Source organism: Calliopsis andreniformis, chromosome 3, assembly GCF_051401765.1.
Source record: "Calliopsis andreniformis isolate RMS-2024a chromosome 3, iyCalAndr_principal, whole genome shotgun sequence".
NCBI lineage: Eukaryota > Metazoa > Arthropoda > Insecta > Hymenoptera > Andrenidae > Calliopsis > Calliopsis andreniformis.
This window is the reverse complement of record NC_135064.1, coordinates 752,683-775,066: the sequence shown is the minus strand read 5'-3', so window position 1 is coordinate 775,066 and position 22,384 is coordinate 752,683. Positions and strand designations below refer to the sequence as shown.

Here is a 22,384-nt window from a genome sequence, read left to right as displayed (position 1 = left end):
GTTAAATTGAGGAAAATCGCATTTCCACGATATTGTGCTAATTCAAGGAAGGGTGCTCTGGTGTGCTATGAGTGAAAAAACCATTAAATCGTGAGATATTTGCGAAAATGTCACTTCGGCAGCCATCTTGCTAGTTTACAACAGCGTCTGTTTCATGCTTACAGTTTGTAATTTTACAGTTTTCTCAACGTATAGTGTTTATTGGACTTTAAACGGACCAGAGCACCCTGTAGTGAAGTCTACTCGTGGGTTCTGTACACGCGAAAAATTCATTTATGCAAGTATCGAGACGTAAAGCGTAATTTGCGAAACCGTTTGTCTCTCTCGCTCATCGCGTATACGTGTATGACTTTCTTTGCTTGTGTGAGCGCACGCACACAGCTCAAAACACAAGGAGTCTGCCCCCTTAAACTCAGGAACCTTGACTAAATTAACACAAATAATTTAGCTAAACATTCAGGTAATCTACATGAGGTACCTGAGACCCCGGCTGATAATCAATATCAAAGTCGAAGTCCTGCAAATAGTTCCACTATCGAGCAACTCTATCATTGAGGTCTTTCTTCGATGCGGTGGTTCGAATTATGTTATAATCAGTAACGATAGTAAACTTGATATTTGTCAGATATACCCTAAACTTTTTCATTGCGTCGACCACCGCTAGCGTTTCTAAATTATATGAATGATATCTCTGTTCGGCAGAATTCATCTTTCGACTATGGTATACCACTACCTGATGTCTTTCCCCTAACCTCTGAATTAAGATAGGCCCCAGCTCAATTTTATTCGCAACGGTATGCACTTCCGTTTCTAATAATGGATTACAAATAACTAAAATCGGCTGTAATGATAACGCTTTTTTTATGTCTGCGATCGAATCCTCTTGCTCCTCATCCTATATCCACAAGTTGTTTTTACACAGTAGTTGAGTCAGGAGTGCTACTTTTTTCGAATAGTTCTTAATCGATTTTCTAAAGAAACCCGAAAAATCAAGGAATTGTACTCATGTCACGTCCCTGGGTGCTTCTGCTTTCGTAACTGCCTCGACCTTTCGTAGCCCCGGTCTCACTCTGTCTTTAGAAATTTCCCTACCTAAGTAATCTATTTGCGCCTTAAAAACTTACATTTGGAGACATTTATCGCGAATTTTTTTGTTCATAATATCTCTAATACCTTAATTAAGGATTCAAACCCCTCTACTATCGTATCACACGCGACGGATGTCGTCTATATAAATGTTGGCATTCATTCCGCGAAAAATTGAAATCATTGTCTTCTGAAAATATTCCGGGGCATTAACAAAGCCGAACGTAACACGTAAAAATTCGTAATGCCTATCGAAAGTCATAAAAGCAGTTTGCTCAACCGCATCAAGATATAATGGGATCTGTAAAATCCGGATTTCAGATCAAGGGCTACGAAATATTTTTTTCCATCTAAGTGATAAATCTGGTCGTCAGTGATATGTAGGTAGTGGATATTTCATACGTTTTGTGACCTTATTTTTAGGCTTTATAATCTACGCACATACGATTGTTTCCCGTTTTTTTTTAACAAGCAACATAGGGCTCGCGTAGGGTAACGTGCTTTCACGTATAATACAGCCTCTAATTCCGTTACAATTGATTTAACTCCTTCGTGTTCCATGTAGGGCAGTCGGTACGACCGGCGGATGATTGGTTCGCCGCTTGTAAGATCTATCTTCATTCCCGCTACCTCTGCAGGTCCCAACTCATTGACATTAAGGGCAACACATGGTCGGTATTGGTTCAATACCTCTAATCAACAGGTTTCATCGTCCAATGATAGCCATTCACAATCTACATCATCCCGTTGTATCGGTTTACGTTTTCGCATAACTAAATTCACCTGCTTTATTTCCGTATTTGATTCTGGCTTCTTGAAAAAGCTAATCTTGGTCGCGTTACATACTGATTCCACACCTGGCACCCTCAATATTTTGCGACCTAGTAGAATCTCCTTACTAAGTTGCTCATCTGGTCTAATGTAAATAAGAGTTTCATACTGAATGTTCTGTATATCTACCCTTGTTCGTGATTGACTTATTGGTATTCCGGCAGTATTATTAAACGCTGACATGATACTGTCGGTTTGTTCAGTTTCAAGTTGCATTGACCGAACTGTAATTTCCTTTCCTTTAACACGTCACTTATGTTGCATTTTCTAATCAGTTTTTCTATCAACAACTTCGTCACCTGAGCAACCTTCAACAAATGTGGCGTTTCGGCTTTTCCTAGTCAATGCTTTTTCGACACTACTTCCTCCTTTTGTGTTTTGAAACATCTGTCATGCCTATGTCCGATGTCTTTACAATATGAACATTTAAGAACTGGTTTATTATCTTTTTGTGGATCAGTCAGAAATGACCCATTTTCTTAAAAACGTGACACTTTTGGTATATCTCTTTTTAATGAATCACGATCGTTTGCCTTCTGAGAATTAGACTATTTAACGCCCCTAGTTGCGTCGGTATTCCGTGATTCCTTCAAGTTCTTATTTTTCATTGTCGGAAAAATGCTAAGTCTTTGATTAAGTGCAGCTATAGTACCTAATTTAGCTATTAATATCGTCATCTGAATGATTTCATCGTGGATATCGTCTGGAATTATATCAACTATTTAACTCTCGGTAACGTCTAATTTCAATCTATTTATCTTTTTGAGCTTATTGAAACAATACTTTTACAAATCTTGACCGAGTTTACTTTTATACGCGACTACCTTGTGAAATAGACGACCGAAGCTCTCTTCACCCGGAAACTGCTTAATTAACTCTTTAGGGTTAGGTGGATTAAAACATGTCCCATCTTTTGCTTATCTTTTTATGCATGATGGGATATATTTTAACCCACTTCGAAAAATTAAAGTTATTCATAGTCATGCAGTTTAATATTTAAAGTTTTTCATTCAGTCGACAATGCTATGAACCAACGGTAAATATGTGAATAAGTGAAAACAAAAATTTATACAAGTCAAAACGCATTAGTAAGTTGTTATCACTGTTGTCATCAAGGCGCAACTTGGGTTTTTATTTTCTTTAAAATCGTGTACTTTAAAGAGTTAAAACACATCCTAATTCAAATACGATTACGTGAGTCGTATCACAGCTTCGCATTGCCTCTCAATCTACATCCCGTTAAATACAACTTTACGTTATTGTTCCAATCGTATACCTGACCACAGTCGTTGATTTTGTCAATTCAGTCCGAAGCTGTCAGAGTCTTCCCGACTGGATCAAATTCTAGTAGAAATTGCTCGTTCAGATAATGGTTATTGCTTAGTCGTCTAGGTCCAGCATTGACCATTCCTGACAATACGTCTGCGAGACGTGCAAGATCCGAACCCCCACTTCTCATACTGCTCCGTTCACGGCTCGGACTCCGTCTTCTTGATCGACTTTTGGATCGACGATCTCAAGGACGGGTCTTATCATGCTTTGATGTACTGGACTTTACTCTTGCGTTTTGAATTTTCACAATATTTATTCGAACGATCACATCTCATGAATGGACATTCACAGTCCATTCGTGTTTTTTATAGTACTTGCAAGTGTAAAAGTCCCTTGAAAATCCCTTAACTCCTGGGGGCTCCACTTTTGTCATTTGACACTTGGTGGGTCTTTCACAAATACTTTTTGTAGTTTCATTCATTTGGCGACACGAAAAATGATACAGGTCGTTCCGACCTGTGCTGCAGTACCTATTGCGTTTAGGAGGCGGCATAGCAATCCAGTTTCAACCAATTAAATTCTTTCCAGAATCAGATATGGCTGTAAAATAATACAGGGTGTTTTATGCAACTGGGCCAGGCTGTAACTCTTAAACAGTAAGAGGTAGAAAAGATTTTCATGAGACAAACTTAAACAGTAATGGATGATGCGTATTTCGGCGTATATGTTTACTAACAAAAAACTTCAAAATAGTAAAAGAACTACGCCCAGTACATAAAAAAGTCTGTATTGTATCACTAAAAGATATGAAATCGAAATGAACTACAAGTACATAAAGGTGCTTTCCAGCAATGTGTAAAGGCGACACTACGTAACGTAATGTAAGATTCGGTGTTTCCCAACTACACTTAAGATGACACAACTATGCACAGCTAAAATGCTGTGTTCAACTTGGTGTGGCCAGGCAAGTTTAAGGGGTCGATGAATAAGAATTATTTAGAAATTGCAAACTAATGAAAGTGCACGCAATGTGTTCAAACTTTAATTAAATTGATGAGTTAGTTGCACATCTGTGAAAGGCAAGGTATTGATGTCGATAAATGACCTTAGAAATATTTTTAAATGCAACACAATGAAAATCTACTCATATTGTCAGAGTTGTTGGGAACCCGGCGAGTAAAATACTCTAATAATATTATAATAAATATATTTCGGGACTTGCACGGACCTACAATTACAAGGAACTTAGACTCGGACACGTGTGAGTACACCGTAGGTACAGGATTAGAAATGAGAACTGTCTTAATTAGCTGGTGAGTTCGGAATGAGCCCTTTTTACAATTTCACGACGCCTTATATCTCAGTGTTGCGGTGGGGAAAGGATGACCCTAGCCCTTAGTTACATGATGACTAATTCAGTTTTCTCCAGGAGTTTGGACTCTGATATTGTCAGTCAATACAGGGCTGACGCAGTTGTTTTGGGCCCGATCGCAGTTATCTTTCAAGTGAGTCAGTAATACTAAATAGTTACCTAAGTTGGTCATCCAACAAAGCCTGCGAGAGAAGATATGGTATTGATGATCTGAGAATACCTTGCCTGGCCACGCCAAGTTGAACACAGCATTTTAGCTAGTGTCATCTTAAGTTTAGTTGGAAAGCACCGAATCTTACATTACGTTACATAGTGTCGCCTTTGCACATTGCTGGAAAGCACCTTTATGTATTTGTAGCTCATTTCGATTTCACATCTTTTTGTGATACAGTACCGACTTTTTCATATACTGGGCGTAGTTGTTTTACTATTTTGAAGTTTTTTGTTAGGATTTCACTTCTTTTTACAAAGATAATTTCAATAGGGAATGACCTCAGATAATTTTTAATATTATACTTTATACAGTAAAATATACAAAACGCTTTTTGCATATTTATCGTGCATAAACATCCGCAGTTTAGTAATAACAACCACAATGAACACTTTTCGAAGTAAAATATGTATTTATCTTTAGCATTTCATGGCCAAGCTTGCTTTTCTATTCGTAAATCATCAACGGATACCCACGTTGTGCCCTTACCCCTTACCTTATTCGTGTAATGACCATCGACAATACTTTTACCACGATGGAAAATCGCTGCCTTAAGTTTATAACAGTGATCTTCCATTTGTATTTTAATAGTAGGTATTGCTTTGATGTAGAAATTTTCCACTTTTGTTGTTCCACTACTATTGTGATCGAACAAAAGTAATTTTGCAATAAGAATTTGTTTGGAAGCAGTTGTATTGACTTTCTTCATTATGTTTGTATTTGAGCTATCACAATTATTGCAAGCATCTGTCAGATTTACCCATCCTGTGAAATTATGTTTTATTATGTCTTGAAATTTAAATGATTTTTTTAACATCTTGGGCAGTGCAAGGTGTACCACACAATTTATACTGATAGTAGTACTTGTATAATTATATTTGTTGTAACAACCATACATTTATATCGTAATTTTTCTTCAAATATTTATTATATCAATATTTGAAATTTCTGTTGCATTACAGCAGAGAAATTTATCAATTTGTTAATTAGAAATTGAAAGCAGTTAAAACAATGAAATGATAATGTTTTAAATGAGAATTCTGGCTGCAATTTGTTAGAACATATTTCGCACAAGCATGGCACAAATTTTCGAAAATTTGTGCGGATGAAGATGCTTCTCCGTTCTATAATCTTCTACTACAGATAACCTCTCTGCTTGTGCGTCCGAAATGTCATTCGACACTTGGCAGGTTCTCTTTCCAATGACGGCCGCCGAGCCATGCCGAATAATGCCGAGAGTCGACGAACGAAACATGTGTTAGTTCCTTTTGGCTGAATGTGTGCGTGTAACGCGTATACGTATTATGTTGAAAATTTGCCTAAAGAATATGAATCATAAGAAGAATCGGAAGAAAAATCATACAATTTTCGACTGATCCATGACATGATATTACGATATCTCTGTCATAGGTTGACTGATTTTATTGAATTTAGTCTTATTGGAAAGCTCATATGCGGTTTACATAAGATAAATGCTTTTAAATTTAGAAAATATTGCCCGTGTGATGAGATATTAATGAAATAAGTGTCAGGTAAGGTTGAAATTGCCGATTCTCGGGTAAAGATACACGGCAGCGACAGTCGATATATATATACAGGGTGTTCTTCTTCATGTACTTGGCGTCAAGACGCTACCGCGTCTCTAGATTCCAAAAGTGGAAGCATTTCAAAGATTCTAAGGTCGTCTATATTTTTTTCTAGGAAACTATACATTTTTTGCATACCATCGTGCGCCTCTCTTTATCCTCTATAAAAAAGTATTAGAGCACTTATGTTGAAAATTAAATCGTTCAGACGATATTTTAACTTAATTTTTTTTAGTTTACGTACGACAATTGCCGTCTTGGTCATACTCATGAACGTCATTTGTTCTAATTGAAACTGAAATTAATAAAAATTTATTGAAACTTCCAACCTTTCAATTTTTTAAAAAGAAAACAGACCATTTCCTACATTTTCTTAAAAGCAACTATTCCAAATAGTATCGAGTCAGTCGATGTTACAGGCATGACGAAATTGTTAATAACAACACATGTCAGAAAGTTTAAGTTTACAGAAAGTCACGGGGTCTAAAAAAAATCAAGTGTCTAACGTAAATACATAATATCAAACTCTCTGTATGTCAACAAATGACGTTCATAAGTATGATGAAGACGGTAATTGTCGAATGTGAAATAAGGACAACAAAGTTAGAATATCGTCTGAACGAATTAAGTTTCGACCTAAGTGTCCTTTTTTATAGAGGATAAAGAGAGGCATCCGATGATGTACAAAGAATGTATAGTTTCCTAGAAAAAAATATAGACGACCTTAGAATCTTTGAAATGCTTCTACTTTCGGAATAAACATATACGCCGAAACAGGCATCATCCAATACTGTTTAAGTTTATCTAATGAAATTTTTTTCTATCTTTTACCTTTTAAGAGCTGTAGCCAGTTCCAGTTGTGTAAACACCCTCTATATCTTCACATTAAGCAGTTAAAGTGATTCTACATGCAAACCTTTTACACTTGTTATAATTAATTTCCGTTCCATAATGAATTGAAGATTGTCGTTACATTGGGAGAAAGGTCATACTCGTAGTATTGGAAGCTCAGAAGGTGTAAATGATGCGGCAAAATAAACGGGTGAAAGGAGTGCAGAAACTATATATTCCCGTTTAAAAAACTAACTTTCAATGATGCAGACCGCCTGCCGGTTGAGACAATACGCAAGTCCTGTTCATGACTTTAACTCAGAGTTAAAATGTCAAGCAAACGCTTCTGAAACGTACAAACAGACCCAGAATACGAAATGAGGAAGACGATGCTAGGACAGTCTCTCGATTCGTCATGCTAGTGGTTTTCCTTCCTTTTTTCACCAGTTTGTGTGAGAGGATGATGCGCACTAATTATATTTCGCAAAGGTAGCGCAAATACAATTCGCGAAGGGCTTCCTGATGAACTGACTTGTTCGCAAGGTCGCACAAGAATGGGACGCGTCCTGGTTGCAGAAAACCCAGCGTTGAGCCTACGGGTCGGTGTTGCCAGGTCAGGTCCTACCGTGGGTTTTTCCCGGGGTTTTCCCTGCAAAAGGCCATGCTGTCGCTACCACGGTAGAACAACCGGCCGTCGCTGTCGCCATGGAGCGCCAAGCCATCGCTCATGACTTGACGATTATTGAAAAAGCCGTATTTTCTTACATACCTCTGTATCATATTTATATCGTTTTATGACAGATAATCTCTAACTGCACTACATCAGAACTCCAGAGTTCAGACCCAAAGTATATTAAGCAGAAATCACAATTGTTATAATCAAAATTTTAGAGAGTTACAGTATAACAATTATATGTTTCTTTAAGTGATAATGATCAAGCTTAGCCATTATAAACGATTAAAATTTGTTTGATTCCAAATAATCATTATACGTAGATAACGAAAATTGTTTTTGGTGACGAATAACAGTTATGGATGAGTAGAATAACAGTTATTCGCAACTAATATTAAATTCTGGCCAGCGGTAATGGTTATTGGTAACCAAAAATAATTTCCGTAATAGTTATTCGTAATCAAGAATTATTTTCACCATGCTTAATAATTATTTATAATCAAAAAAATATCTATCATTTATAATGATTATTCGGAACAAAAAAAGGTTTAGTCGTTTATAACGGTTATGTATAACTAATACAGTTAAAAAATTAAAATTTTTTCATCGTTGCATTTTTTAAAAAATTTTTTTAAAATCTAATGATAACAACCGTTCACATGAATTAATGAATTAATAACGGAGTTGTTGAAATGATTGTTATTCTTGTCTCTGGTACTAATAGTAAGTCACACAGAAAACAAATGTACTTAACCCTTATTCGAAACGATAAACACAAATAAGCTTCTACACCTCATTTTTCCATAGAAAAAAATCAAATATTACCTAATTGGAAATGTCGCCCGTTATTTTCATGTTTATGGATATATTGGTCACTGTTTTCTTATTTCTTTGTTCAAAAATGCTATCAAAACATTTTATTTTTTTCCTGCAAAAGTAGTAACTATAAATTATGTTCCATTTTAAAAATTTAATTTACATCCTAGGACATATTTTTTAATTACTTAGTTAAGTTAGATTCACATTATAAAAACGCATTAATTCCAAATGCGATGCCCGCGTATTAAAAAATATATGCGTCTAGTTGCATGTGCTAATGACATATCACATTACATACATACATATATATATGTGTATTTACAACATCCGCATATAGATAGAATATAAATTTTGCTTATATTTCTAAAGTAGCGAGATTTTCCTCTGACATTATAATTTATCATAACTTTACATTTTTCGTGTGTGAATTGTAGTTACGCAGTACAGACATTGAAAAAAACAGCGAGGTAGAAACACAATTACTTTAAAGTGAGAAATGGTAAAGATGGAAAGATGCTGACTGGTGGAGCAAGCACGTGATACATGCGTGACATAACCATTTTGTATAATCTTACTACGAGTCGCCCCCGTCCCTTTTCCTCTGGCAGGAGAAGATTTATCCCCACTACTAGGTTTTTGACTTTCATGTTGAAACAGATTGACGAGTAACAGACAAAGTGATGATATTCGTTCTCATTCTATTCCTTGCACTACCGTGAAGTACAAAGCAAGCCAACAGGTATTAATGAAATAATATTTTTAACTCTGCTACCGTATTGCATGCATGGAACTCTAGCGCGCAAATTAAAAGTAGATACATTTTTTGTTAGTCAGAAGTTCTACTTACACCGTACTATTTAGCACACAGATGTTTCCAGAATTCTTACTTTTTGTGTTACTTATATTAATTGAATTGATACATATTGGTCATGTAATATAGATAGTACTTACGTCAATGAAAGCTGTTACTTTTGTTGCTCCTTATATTTTAATCGAACAAAGAGTAACAGGAGACATTAGAAAATATATGTAGGATAGTCTTTGATATAAAAAAATAATATTTCACAGGAATTAATTGAGCAATCAGTGAAATTAAATGTTAATAGCTTATGTGAACTGTCAGTCTATCACTCGCACAAGTGTTAAGTTTAACTATCGATTATTATAACCAATTTTTTAAATATAAAATTTAAATATGATTTATATATATAAATCACCTGTATAATAATTTTAAAACTCTCAAAAAATAATTTAAAAACTTAAAAAATACGAGACCGAATACTTTGTGTAGTAAGAATGAAACAGATGTACAATGTCTCTTAGAAATTCCAGCTCGTAACAAAGCTGTTCGTTTTTAAATGGATTAACTGTTTAATGGTTATAACAAGACCAGAGTTTTTAAATTACTATACAGATGATTAATTATAAATCTGGTTCTATACGAATTTGTAATTTAGGATGGTGATGATGAATAAGTTGTTTTGGATGGAGTTGTTACAAATTACGTTTATTTAGATATTTAATATCTAAAAGCACGTTAGCAGAAAGCTAGACCTCTAACAAAGTGTTAATACAGAATTTGATGATATCTCTTACTAAAAGATATGTTTGTATTAACAACTTTGATTAGATCATTTTTCAATTGCCCGATCCAGATTACATGGCTAGCCATTGAATCTTGCTATTGAATTCAATTCATATTAGAAGTTGATTCGTTATAAAGCTTTTGACAAGCTAAACAGAGATTATGTTTGATTATAATTTAAGGTTATGTATACGTTATATAAATTTTAAAACAAAGAAAGATCAAATTATTCTAATACCATAACCTACTCCGAGACTGTATTACTTTATTTTGTCATGTACATTAAAGGTTTTACTCCGTGTATATTAAATAAATGAAATAAAAAACTATTACACTGTTCATTCAAAATTATATCTACACTTTGGCAATGTTTTTAATTATACTGTGAAAAACTTTACTGATTTGCAAATGCTTCCACATAAAACACAATGCTTTTTCTCAGAGGTTAAGTTACTGCATATTTTATTCATGCATTTTTCAGTAGGTTCCTCAGTTTTTCCTGAATATGTACATGTTTATTATAAATTGATTAACTTTACAATTTTTTAGCTGTTTTACATACATAAAAGAAATTTTAAATAAGAAACTTATTTATCAAAAAACGGATTTCCAGAAAATTACCATTTGGAGGTATTGAAAATTTATTATTTTATTTAGTTATAAAATAAAAGTAGTATTATAATTTAACGTATGTAATTATCATAATAATAAATCAGTTTATTATATATCTGTTCGTACATAAATTTTAACGAAGTCAACAAGTTTTCCACACAGTTCTGTTTGTCCCAAAACTTACTATGCCCCGGTTTCCCCTATTCATAGGACAGTAGTCGGAATTAAAAAGTCGCTTGCTAAAGAATCTACGCTTTTCCATACGAAATAACGTGACTTATTCCAGAAATCTAAATATGTAATAGTACAATCAAAATTGCAAGTACGCACCTATTCTGAAAGTTTTAGAAACAAATAATTAATTTCGTATTATATCAATTGAGAAAATATGAAACCATATATATATATACATATACATATATATATAAGACTATATGGGGCCTAAGAAATATGCAGTAAAACCAAAATGAAAGGATGGAGATATATAGCTCTCTCTCTTGCATCTCGTTGAACGTAGTGTACAGGCATGTAAAAGGCAATTTGGATTTTCCGCTTTACGTTTTCATCGAAAGGACAGAGATAAGTTAGAAACTGTGAGTAACAAAAAGTGAAATACGCGATTATCGTTGAGCATGCTCGATGATAATATATTCCCTGACTTCTAAGAAAGATAGAAATATATATATGTATCATCATCCATCACCTTTTCGGCATTTCCCTGCAAGTTTGACCTTGAATGGTCTTCTGTAGATAGTTTTCAAATTCGTCTTAATATAAGCTACAATACTAGAAAAAAATAAAAGTATATATAGTCGTGACCTTCACCGCACCTTTGTCCACCAAGAAAAATAAAAGTCCCACCACATGATATTCCCCTCGGTGTTGAATAACTTTATATCTTTATATTCGTCTGTAACACTTTATAATTCTCATCCTGTGTATGCATAAAATAGCAATTGAATGCCGTTGTTATTTTAATACATCATTGATTACTTAGTTACTGATGTGCATCGGCGCAGCCTTAAGCTACGTGTTCACGAGAAACAAAAAATGGTAGAATTTAGAGAAAAATCTCGGCAGAGACGTGTAGAGATGTGTAAACACCATGTAGAGATGCACCGTCGTCGAGCTCTACACTGTCTCTACACGACAGTCTTCTTTAAGAGATTTCTCTACCGTGTAAACACCTTTCAGAAGAGGAATTTTGTCTCTACATCGGCTCTACATCTCGATGCATAATTCGGTAGGGCTCTAATTCGTTTTACGTGTTTTTTTTCTTGACAACACTGCTAACATTCAGTAGTTTTGTTAATTAATCGAAAAGAATGTCTTTAAAAAGAGGTCGGGGATGCAGTGAATATGTTTGGTCGCAAGATCAGACATCCTGGATCAGACAAGATTGAGTTATTTGAATCACAACCAGAGTTATGGGATGTGTTAAACCCAAATGCGACATACGAAAAAAGTTTTTATAAGTCTTCGAATCCTCAGCCTTCAATTCGTTTAATGATTGTTCATAAAACTCACAATGTTTTCGTCTCTGAATCCATTCGCGAACCAAACACTTTCGACTTCGCTTCTTTTCCTCGTCTTCACTTAACACTTAGCCGACCAATCGCAGAGATCTACCCGTTTGGCAGTTTGGTTTGCTCGAGCGTGGTGGAAATCGTACAGTTCGTTGCCCGCGCGTGGTCGGCTAAGTATTAACAAATACACAATAGTAGCAGCTGCAACTTCCATTTCTTGGGAACTCATTTTAAACGGTTCTTTACTCAAGAAAAACTGACATCAAACTGATTTATTATATAAATCAATAAATGAATGTCGTTTAACACTCTACCATATATCTACCAGACAAGAAAATAGAGTAGGCTGTGTAAGCTGGTAGAATGCAGACTCTCTACAGACTCTCACGTAGAGCGAATTTATGGTAGAGATACAGTCTCGTGTAAACGCGTGTGGTAGAGCAAATCTCTCTTTCCTGTAGAACTCTACCATATTTTGCCTCTCGTGTACACATTGCTTTAGACCATGTATACTTATAGACACGATTTCAGATAACTTTCTTTAGACAAAGATAAAATTATATACATGACGTCATACAGTGGCAAGATATATAAGGTATGCTAGCATGACATATGTGTAATTTCGAAAGAGTGACACACTGATGTTCCGAAGATGTTAAACTGTCTTACTGTTCGACATTAATGAGAATGTGAAAATGTTTAACTTTCAGAAAACATATTGAATTGATTAAATATGAAATACGCACATTTTGGGAATTATAATTTCGCAAAATGCATTTAAAGTTTAATTGAGATGTTGATAATGTTCAATCTGTAATTATTTTCTTATAATTTATTTTAGTTGAAAGTAGTAATAAAAACAATACATACATGTATTGATAAGATAATAGTTTCGAACCATTATTAATAATTATTTCAAAACTAGATTCACATAAGCTGCTCGTAGCTTCACGTGGATTGCGAGGGTCGATAGCGTCCAGTAGCGTGTAAGCATCTGATGCCGTGTCAGCCATTTTGAATGATTATCTTTTGCCCAGTGTGACGTCACACTTAGGCAGTTATCTTTGTTTAGCCGAGATCGTGGATTTTCAATACACACACTATACAGGGTGTAACAAAAATGTTGTAGTTTCTTGAAAGGGGTGATCCAGGGAGTGATTTGAAACCACTTTTTCCTTAGCGAAAATGTTAGATGAAGCTTTGTTAACGAGTTATTAACGAAAAACACCGGCTAATGAGAGCGCGAGTTTGCCGCCCGAGCGGCCGCGGTAGTGTTGAGTACGCGCTAGGCGCTACGATTGTACTCCGAACAAGAAAGTCGGCATGCATCGAAGGAAATAGCATTAGTATGAAAATATTCGCATAACGTATAAACGAAAAAGCAATGTAATAAAAAAATGAACGGAGAATTGGAGAATTAATGTTGAAAATAGAAACGTTGAAAGTAGTCTGCGTTTGATTTAAAAAATAATAATCATTGAATTAAATGCAATTTACCTGTGTCACTGGGTCACTGTACCGATCCTGGTCATCGACCATCGAAATGATTTATGCTAGAGTAGAATTTTTCGAAAGAAGCTCCTTCAACCCCCTCGTACTTCAAGCATCTCAGACCTTCCTTGGTCGGGCACTCTGAGATCACGTCTCCTTCGAAACCAAAGCAATAAAGCCATAAATTACCTAAACGCGTGCCCCTGATCTCTGCTAAGGTGGTTAGACTGGTCCTAGCAGCGACAACTCGACACATGGTGCTAAAATTTTTTTTTTTATTCTTCGGGGACGGAAAAGACTTTCTCTTCTTCAGGAACCCTTTTGGACCGATGCACGATGTGTCTGTTTTCTGTCTCGAAGCATTGGATACGTAGGGAGTAAAAGACTGGAGTGAGCGCTTTTGTAAAACTGCTTGATGGTCCGTTCATTGTGCACTTCTGCAAAGCTCGTGTTTTCTTGGCGGATACTGATTTTTTCCTCTCTCAACCTTGTTGTTATAGTGAGAGTTAACTCATAATAGAACGATAGGAAACTACGTGGGGATAGAAGGAGCTTCTGTGGAAAAATTCTACCCTAGCATAAACCACCATTTCGACGATCGATGACCAGTATCGGTACAGTAACCCAGTGACACAGGTTTACAAACTACAGGTGAATAGTATTTAATTCATTCATGATTATTATTTCTTAAATCTAACGCAGACTACTTTCAACGTTTTTATCTTCAACGTTAGTTCTCCAATTCTTCGTTCATTTTTTGTTGCATTGGTTTTTCGTTTCTACATTATGTGAATAGAAAATTTACATATTCCTTGTCCTCTCACATCAAGTAATTATTATTCCTGATTCTCCTTAAACAAAAAGACTCTATTCGTGTTTTTACGTTGCACGTAGTTTTCCTTGATTTTAATTAATTATTCATTTCAACTGATAAACAAGAAAAGGATTCGGTATTATTTGTTATGTCGCTTGCAGTTTTCATACTAATGCTATTTCCTTCGATGTATGACGACTTCCTTGTTCGGAGTACAACCGTAGCATCTAACGCGCCTACCCAACACTACCGCGGTCGCTCGGGCGGCAAACTCGCGCTCTCATTGGCCGGTGTTTTTCGTTAATAACTCGTTAACCAAGCCTCATCTAACATTTTCGCTAAGGAAAAAGTTGTTTCAAATCACCCGTTTCAAGGAACTACAACATTTTTGTTACACCCTGTATACATACCGTGTCTAGTAGTACATATGGTCTAAGGGCATAGCAGTGTAGTTCTATAGGAACATGCGCATGCGTACAACGAAAGAATATTTAGGCAGAGAAGAGAGAATCTCACAGGGAGAGTTGAATTCGGGTGGTTGATGGCGTAAGAAGTTCGCTCAGTTTGTGAATCTTCGTTCTTACGCCTACTTTTCGAGTTCGTTTCATTGATTATCGATTATCAGTTTGTTTTTATCTTCCGATATATTGTTCGGTTTCTATACCAACTGGTCGATGAAAAGCGAAAACGGAGTCGGTAGAAGTTAAAATTGCTTAAACCACATCAAAAAGCATTAAGTATCGATCCCACGGAAAATACGCTTCCTCGGAGCCGTCCGCTGATTTTACTGAAAGCTGAACTCATTGGCGTAAGGGCTTCAACAGTCCATCCGTTCAATTTTTAACGGAAAAATGGGCGTGGACGTATTTACATTCCTGTACGAGAACTTGCGTGTGGAGCGATTTAAGAAATCGTATTTAGGTAAGAAATAGTGTCGGCATCCATGATTGTAGACATTACACGCGTATGTTAAAATTCTAATGCGAAAGCGATAGTTCGAAAGTTCAGAGTTATTAAAAATGTTTTCTTGAGCTTCCTGATTTATGCTAGTATATGCGTAATCCGTCGACTTTTCACATTCTTGTTTTCATTTCACATACATAGTCACTGTGATATCATTGCGAAAAGCGATCGAGAAATCACTTAATCCTGACCTTTGGAATGAGTAGGGTATTTGGCGTACTTTGCATTTGATACGGTGTAAAATCTGCAATGATGATTCATGATGTCTAGCCTGAATTCTACTTCCTAGAAATGAAGGAAAGGCTGAACATTGTTATGTAACAAATTCCTCTAAGGATTACAGGAATCACCCAATCTCTTAATATTTTCTTCTAACTCTAAAAAGTTTCTGCCAGATCTCTCACCATATAGTTTTCATGGGCATTACCATTTCGCTTTAACAACGTAATAGTATTATAAAATTTCAGTCCCTGATTCACTATTAATTTTCGACTGAAAAATACAAAAATATGATGAAATATATTTGGTTTAAAACTAAATATACAGTAAAAAGAGATATTATTTTGGAAACATCAACCATGTTCTGTTTCATAACGCTGCCAGATTATGAGTGCCTTGCAGTGGAGAGGAAAGTAATCAATGCAAGGAAACAGCGTTTGCTGGTTGGTCATTGTAAAAGTTATTGCTTCAATTATTTTTTTATTTCGTATAATCGATGAAATTGTCATAAACGTAATGGGTAACTGTTTTCGCTTATAATTTCATCATTATCATAATTTTTTTGCAATTGTTATCTACCATTAACCAGCAGAAAGCCGACTGTTTGAGACTGTTACAACTCCAAGCCACAGCCGGGTAAAAAATAACCCGGCGTTGACTAGGCGAGGATTAATTTATTACCATTCATTTTGTATTATTTAAATAGAAGGTTTTCTTATTCTCTTGCCCTTATTTTCTTTCTTTCTTTTTTCCTCCTTTGTTGACCTCTCAAGATTAGATCGACTTTTATTAACATTTTTAATTTATATACTTATGATCTTTGTATATATATTTTTAGCCTATATAAAAAATATCCGTGAGATTTTGGCATCAATTGAATTATATTTCTTGTTAGGATTTTATTTGCAATATTATGAAAAGAGTTCTACTATGAATACAAATAACTTTGTTTAATATATCAAACATGTCAAAAGTCAGCAAATGAAGTCAGCTTACAAGTAATAATATTAGATGACTAGCTTTCTAATAACATTTTGTTAATCATTAATTATCTGCTTGATAATGACTTTGTGATAATAGCTCCGTGCAAAAGAATTTGTTCATCAAGTTTTTTATTCGAAATTATAAATTCGTGCAAAACTTAACTTACAGTTAGTCATTTGTATAGTTACATAAAAATTCTGGCCGTCGCGTCGTCTTTTCACACAATACGTAGTGTATTTAAAACCTAAGGCAACAAAAAACATTTTTCTAGAAAACACTTTCCATGTACCCATTTCATTCTTGCAGAGTAGTTAGTATTGTATCTCAGTCGTACTTAAATGATTTTCGTCTCCTCTTTTACTACACACATTGTTACTAAATCGTAATCGGCATTGGTCATTAAAATGTTATCGAAATATGTTGTATTCTAAAAGTATACAGAGTGATTTACGAACAACTGCCAACCTGGATTTCTTGTCCTTGATTTTCCAAACCAATATTAAATGTTCTAATGTTATAGTTATAATATTAATGTTATTGCGGGTACTCATATTCGCTAACAAATTCAGTGTGACGTAAAGGTATACACTACCGTGTATTGTTCAGAGCTCACGAGATAGTCTCTGGAACCAATCTGATCCATTTTTTTTCCAAGGGCCATCTCCTAAGATGTGACTGAAGTAATTACGTGTGAACCTGTATTTATTATAGCAGGATTTTTATTAAATGAATCAATAATTTTGAATACGCAAAATATTATCCTTGAAAACATATTAATGCAGTATTGACATATATTTAAATGTTGTCAACATCCACGTTGAATTTGACTGAATGTATTTGGACACAATTTAATCGAATATGGGTACTTACACTTGCCCAATCGGCAAACTTAATTTTGTCAAAAACGTAGCCTCAAATGCAAAAATGTTGTTTTCAATTCTTACAAATTTTTTAATTACCTATTACTTAGCATTTACAGACCACAGTCTATTAGTAAATTTTATGCTGCCTATGTTGAAATATCGGTGAAACGAAAGCGTATTGTAGGCATTATCCTTACTCATCTGATGAATTAAAAAGTATTGCTCAGATAACAACTGAGAAAGATTGAGAAATGAGAAGAGGGGCCAAAGAAAATGGAAACCTTTTTATTTAAAAGTTCGCTTTACTGTGTAATTTTGTTTAGTTTTGTTAATATAAATGTATTGCACAGAACTTTCGGTGAATTTGTCGAAAAGATATTTATTCCTGGATTTGAAGTATGTTATAAGGGAGAACATTATGAACAACTTTTTCCTATACATATAACCGGCGCAGTGGTTAATTTTAGTTTTCGACATATTCACAAAAAATTGTTGACACTACTACATTGAATTCTGCTTGTACAGCCAACTCAAATTATTCTGGTCGCACTGTATTCTCTCTCTCCTTCTTGCTTTCTTATAGAAAGAAAGAAAGTAAGAAACAGAGATTGTCGGTGCTGCCAGATTCGTTTAAACTGGGTATACGTAAGCGTCCGTGGTACAAATCCGGTGACAGTCATAGTAATTGAAGTGCTTCGTGTCGTTTCAAATTTGTATATATGACGAAAACTTCGAATCACTTCAAACATGTTTCAAAGCTTAGAACTCTTGAAAGTCTTGATAAGCCTTGAATCTTGAATAGCCTCAGTCCTGAATGTTTTGATAGTCCTGAAAGGTCTAGATATCTCGAAAGTCCTGATACCTTTCAGTGTTTTAAGAAATTCAATAGTTTCTGAGAACTATATTTGCTGTTTAATCAGTAAGCAAGCCATGCCTCACAGTCCACAATTACCACACCCATTTTTTCTTATTTCCTATATTTTTCTATTAATCCTAAAAATCCGAGCTAAGAAAAAGAAGGGTGTAGTTACATAATGTTAGGTAATCTCCGATACATTCTTTTGTGACACATCTTCATTATCCTAAAATAACTCATCTTAAAGTAAGTTTATGTAATAATACTTCAATCGATTTAGCAAACATTGAGGAGAAATTATTTCACAACAATAGCTGTAGGCGGTATAGGAAATAACTTTGATTCTTCTTATATGTCGAAAATATATGTAAAATAATGAATAAGTACTCTCTAAACTCTCAAAATTAATTGAAAGTTTCAAGATTTTTAAACTAATCGAAACTTTCAAGACATCCAAGACTTTCTAGACGTATTGAAATTTTATAGACTCAAGATTTAAGACTTTTAAGACATTCAAGAACTTTAAGCTTCGAATCATGTTCAAAGTGATTTAAATCTTTACTGTCTTGAAAAGCTTCAAATCGCGTTGAAATTGAGATTCGAACTCCCATCATTACCTGGTAACCGTAGTTACCGGTTTTTATTATTTTGATAATTAGTTTAATTATTATAAAATTCACGTGTAAGGCAATTAAAATTAAATGAAAAATATAAAACACATTTTCCTCTTATAACAACCTTATTGAAGGAAAAAAAACCATTCATCCAGAAGGAAACGATGCCAGCACCACTGATTTTATAACATTATAACCAATGACTATACCCACTTATCCATCATACACCTGAATACTGAGTATAACAGAATGACTTGTATCAAGCTTAAGAAACTTTAAACCAAATTATCTCAGAAACGAAGGCACCGTGGACAGAAACCAAATAGACTTTTTTAGTACTAGGTATATACTATAACTTGCTATAAGTATAGTATTGTCATTTAATACTAGGTATATACTATAATTTGCTATAAGTATAGTATTGTCATTTAATACTAGGTATATACTATAACTTGCTATAAGTATAGTATTGTCATTTAAAAAGTGATTTCCACGACTGTGCGACCCTCTTGTAAGTTGATCAAGTGGACAAAAATAATTAAACGTAACTATCCTAAAAACATACAATGTAAGATAGTTACGTTTAGATTACCATTGTTCATTGGGTCAACTCATTGGATCCTTATAGGGTGGTGGATGTCTTATATGTTATTGCACACTCCGCTGATCTGAAGGACGCGCAAGCATGGTACACATTAACACGATCAACTTTGACAAATTTACCAATACATATTTCGAATTTTACATTCTTTTCAGAATAAGTCGTCGTCAAACGGCGAACGAAGTGACTATCGCATTGGCTACATCTGTTCTGTGGTTATGTCTTTGTATGTTACATAGAATACGATAAGTAAATAAGCACGAAATAATGCAATGTTTCATTTATTATTAAAAAGAAACAAGAGGGAAGGTCAACGCTCTAACATATTAAAAGTGTTATATGAGCACGTGGTAATGTAACAAAATATTAATGTAACTATGACTGGAAACTTTCATCAAGATTTGCACTGATCGGAAACTTTTTCCACATAACACTTTGTTTTCTCTCTTGTTTCTTTTTAATAATAAACAAAACATTGCATTATTTTATTTTACTTGTTTACTTTATTTAGATCCCATCTCCGTTCCCCAGTTATTTTGTTTGTATGTGAGAATGTTTTATAACTCTAAAATGCGAATATTTTTGTGAATTTTATATTAGTGTATATGATCGGAAACTTTTTGTCAGAGGTTATACTAAAGACTTATTTAGGCAGTATTTTGAAAACGTTTCAATATCAACTACAATAATATGCAATAAAGCTGTTAATTTGAAAATTCGGCACTGGCCTTTGCATACCCGTTCAGCAACATCGCAAGGTCAAATGTATGACAATAACAACTTTCGTCTGAAACACTTTTACATATTTCTCGTATCTTTCGAGATATTTGTTTGGGGAGATTAAAGTGGGGCATCCTGTATGTATTGGTAAATAATTTCTGCATACAATAGAAATGTTGATTAAAACCGTGGAAAAGTACTGAGATACTTGGAAAGAGTGCTATAAAACTATTAACTCTTCAACGTGGAGTGATGAGTCTTACTCGTCACAGAAAAAGTAGCTCCGGACTCCGTACACGAAATAGCGAGTCTGCTTGTCAAGGTACTTAAAGCGAAGGCGTATTGAAAACCGTTGGGCCCAACGTTTTACGAGACGACTAAAGCGTGATTCGCACCTATTTGTCACCATCTGGTTCGTCCCACTCCATTGGTGAAAAAATATCATTTCCTCGTTTGTAAATAGAGCGGTTCGCACTTGACGTTTAGTGTCCGTCCGGCAAAAAGGACGGGTGGTTCCATTTGCACATCAGTTCTCTTCCGTTCCATCCGGTGCTATCCAGCAAACAGAAATACCGTTGGCTTATTTTTAAATGGAGCAGTTTACACTTGGTTCGTTCCGTTCTACACCTGTCCGTCCGTTCCCGCTCGGAAAAGCTAAATATTGTTGGTAACGATACTTTTACTTTCTACCGCAGACCTACGAAAAGCCTCATGAAATTGGGTGAAGTAGACCCTTTTTTATGACCTTGATAGGTTCTCAAATCGAATGTCTCGAAAGACACATTACGGGGGACTGTTATAAAAAGAAGCAGAGGGCTATCTTCTAATAAATATGTAGGTACCTACATATATTTCTCATTAGATCTTTATGAAAATATCACTACTATATTTTTTGTGTCTTCCTGGTGAAAATGATACCAAACACGACATAATTCAAAATATTTTTAATAATTGTATTGAAAAACATATATGCATATGTAGGTATTTCAATTTCGTACGATTTCAATGCGACCGATTGCGAACGATTTTATATAATATAATTTTGGACATTTTCACGTCAACTCGATTACTTTTGCTCTACAATGTTAATGATTTCAACAATATTAAAACGCGTTGTAGTACACGTGCAATTAAGAGAGGGAAGTTCAAGTATCAGTTTTCTACTTTCAAAATTACTTAAAAAGTACAAACCCTTAAAATATTGCAGCTTTCATTAATATTTATGCAAAATGCGTTCATAAATGAATTATCTCCAAAACCATTAAAAAAACTAACTTTGACTTTTCTTTTTAATCATGCATGTTTCTTAAATGAATTTTAGATTTCTGAGAATAAATTCTTCGTGAATTACAAATGAGATTTTCATAACATAAGTGTAATGAAAACAATGATTCACGAAATTGATCAAATACTAGATCAAAATATTATCCATTTTTTAATTACTGTCACTTCTTGAAAGAAAGTCGTACATTAACCTCTTTAGAGTCATTTTAAATGGTGAATCTTCTATTTTCACATATCAAACATCAAGTTGAGTTTGTCCAAAAATGGATAATGTTTCCATCAATTTATAACATTCAAAAATTTTAGTCAGAACAGAATATATATTGCGGTGTGCACCGGATTCAAGCCCGATGCAGACAAGGGACTTGTATCTTTATTTTTCTTGTATAAAATAACAAAGACAGGCGTACAATTATGCAGCGAAAGACGCTTGTCTGTATCAAGCTTCAAAAGCAAACGGACGGATATGTGCGAATAGACTTTAATGGTTCTCCAGTATGACAATACTTTTCCAGGCCGACAATAGCAGTCAAATATGATACTGCTCTTCTGCAGACTGAGGTGTTAAGAG

At 34.6% G+C, this 22,384-nt stretch overlaps 1 protein-coding gene across 2 annotated transcripts in view; it reads left to right on the top strand.

Annotated features, from left to right (window-relative positions):
* Nucleotides 1-22,384, top strand: part of LOC143176963 (peroxidase) — a 68,571-nt gene that overhangs the window by 6,874 nt on the left and 39,313 nt on the right. Inside the window, exon 1 of one of the 2 annotated variants that reach the window (XM_076374648.1) lies at nt 15,230-15,630. The exons of the other annotated variant lie outside the window; for it this stretch is intronic. Within the exon in view, the coding sequence (XP_076230763.1) occupies nt 15,561-15,630 (70 nt within the window). The 5' untranslated portion in view covers nt 15,230-15,560. Of the gene's footprint in view, nt 1-15,229; nt 15,631-22,384 lie in introns of those variants that run through there. 2 annotated transcript variants of the gene reach the window in all.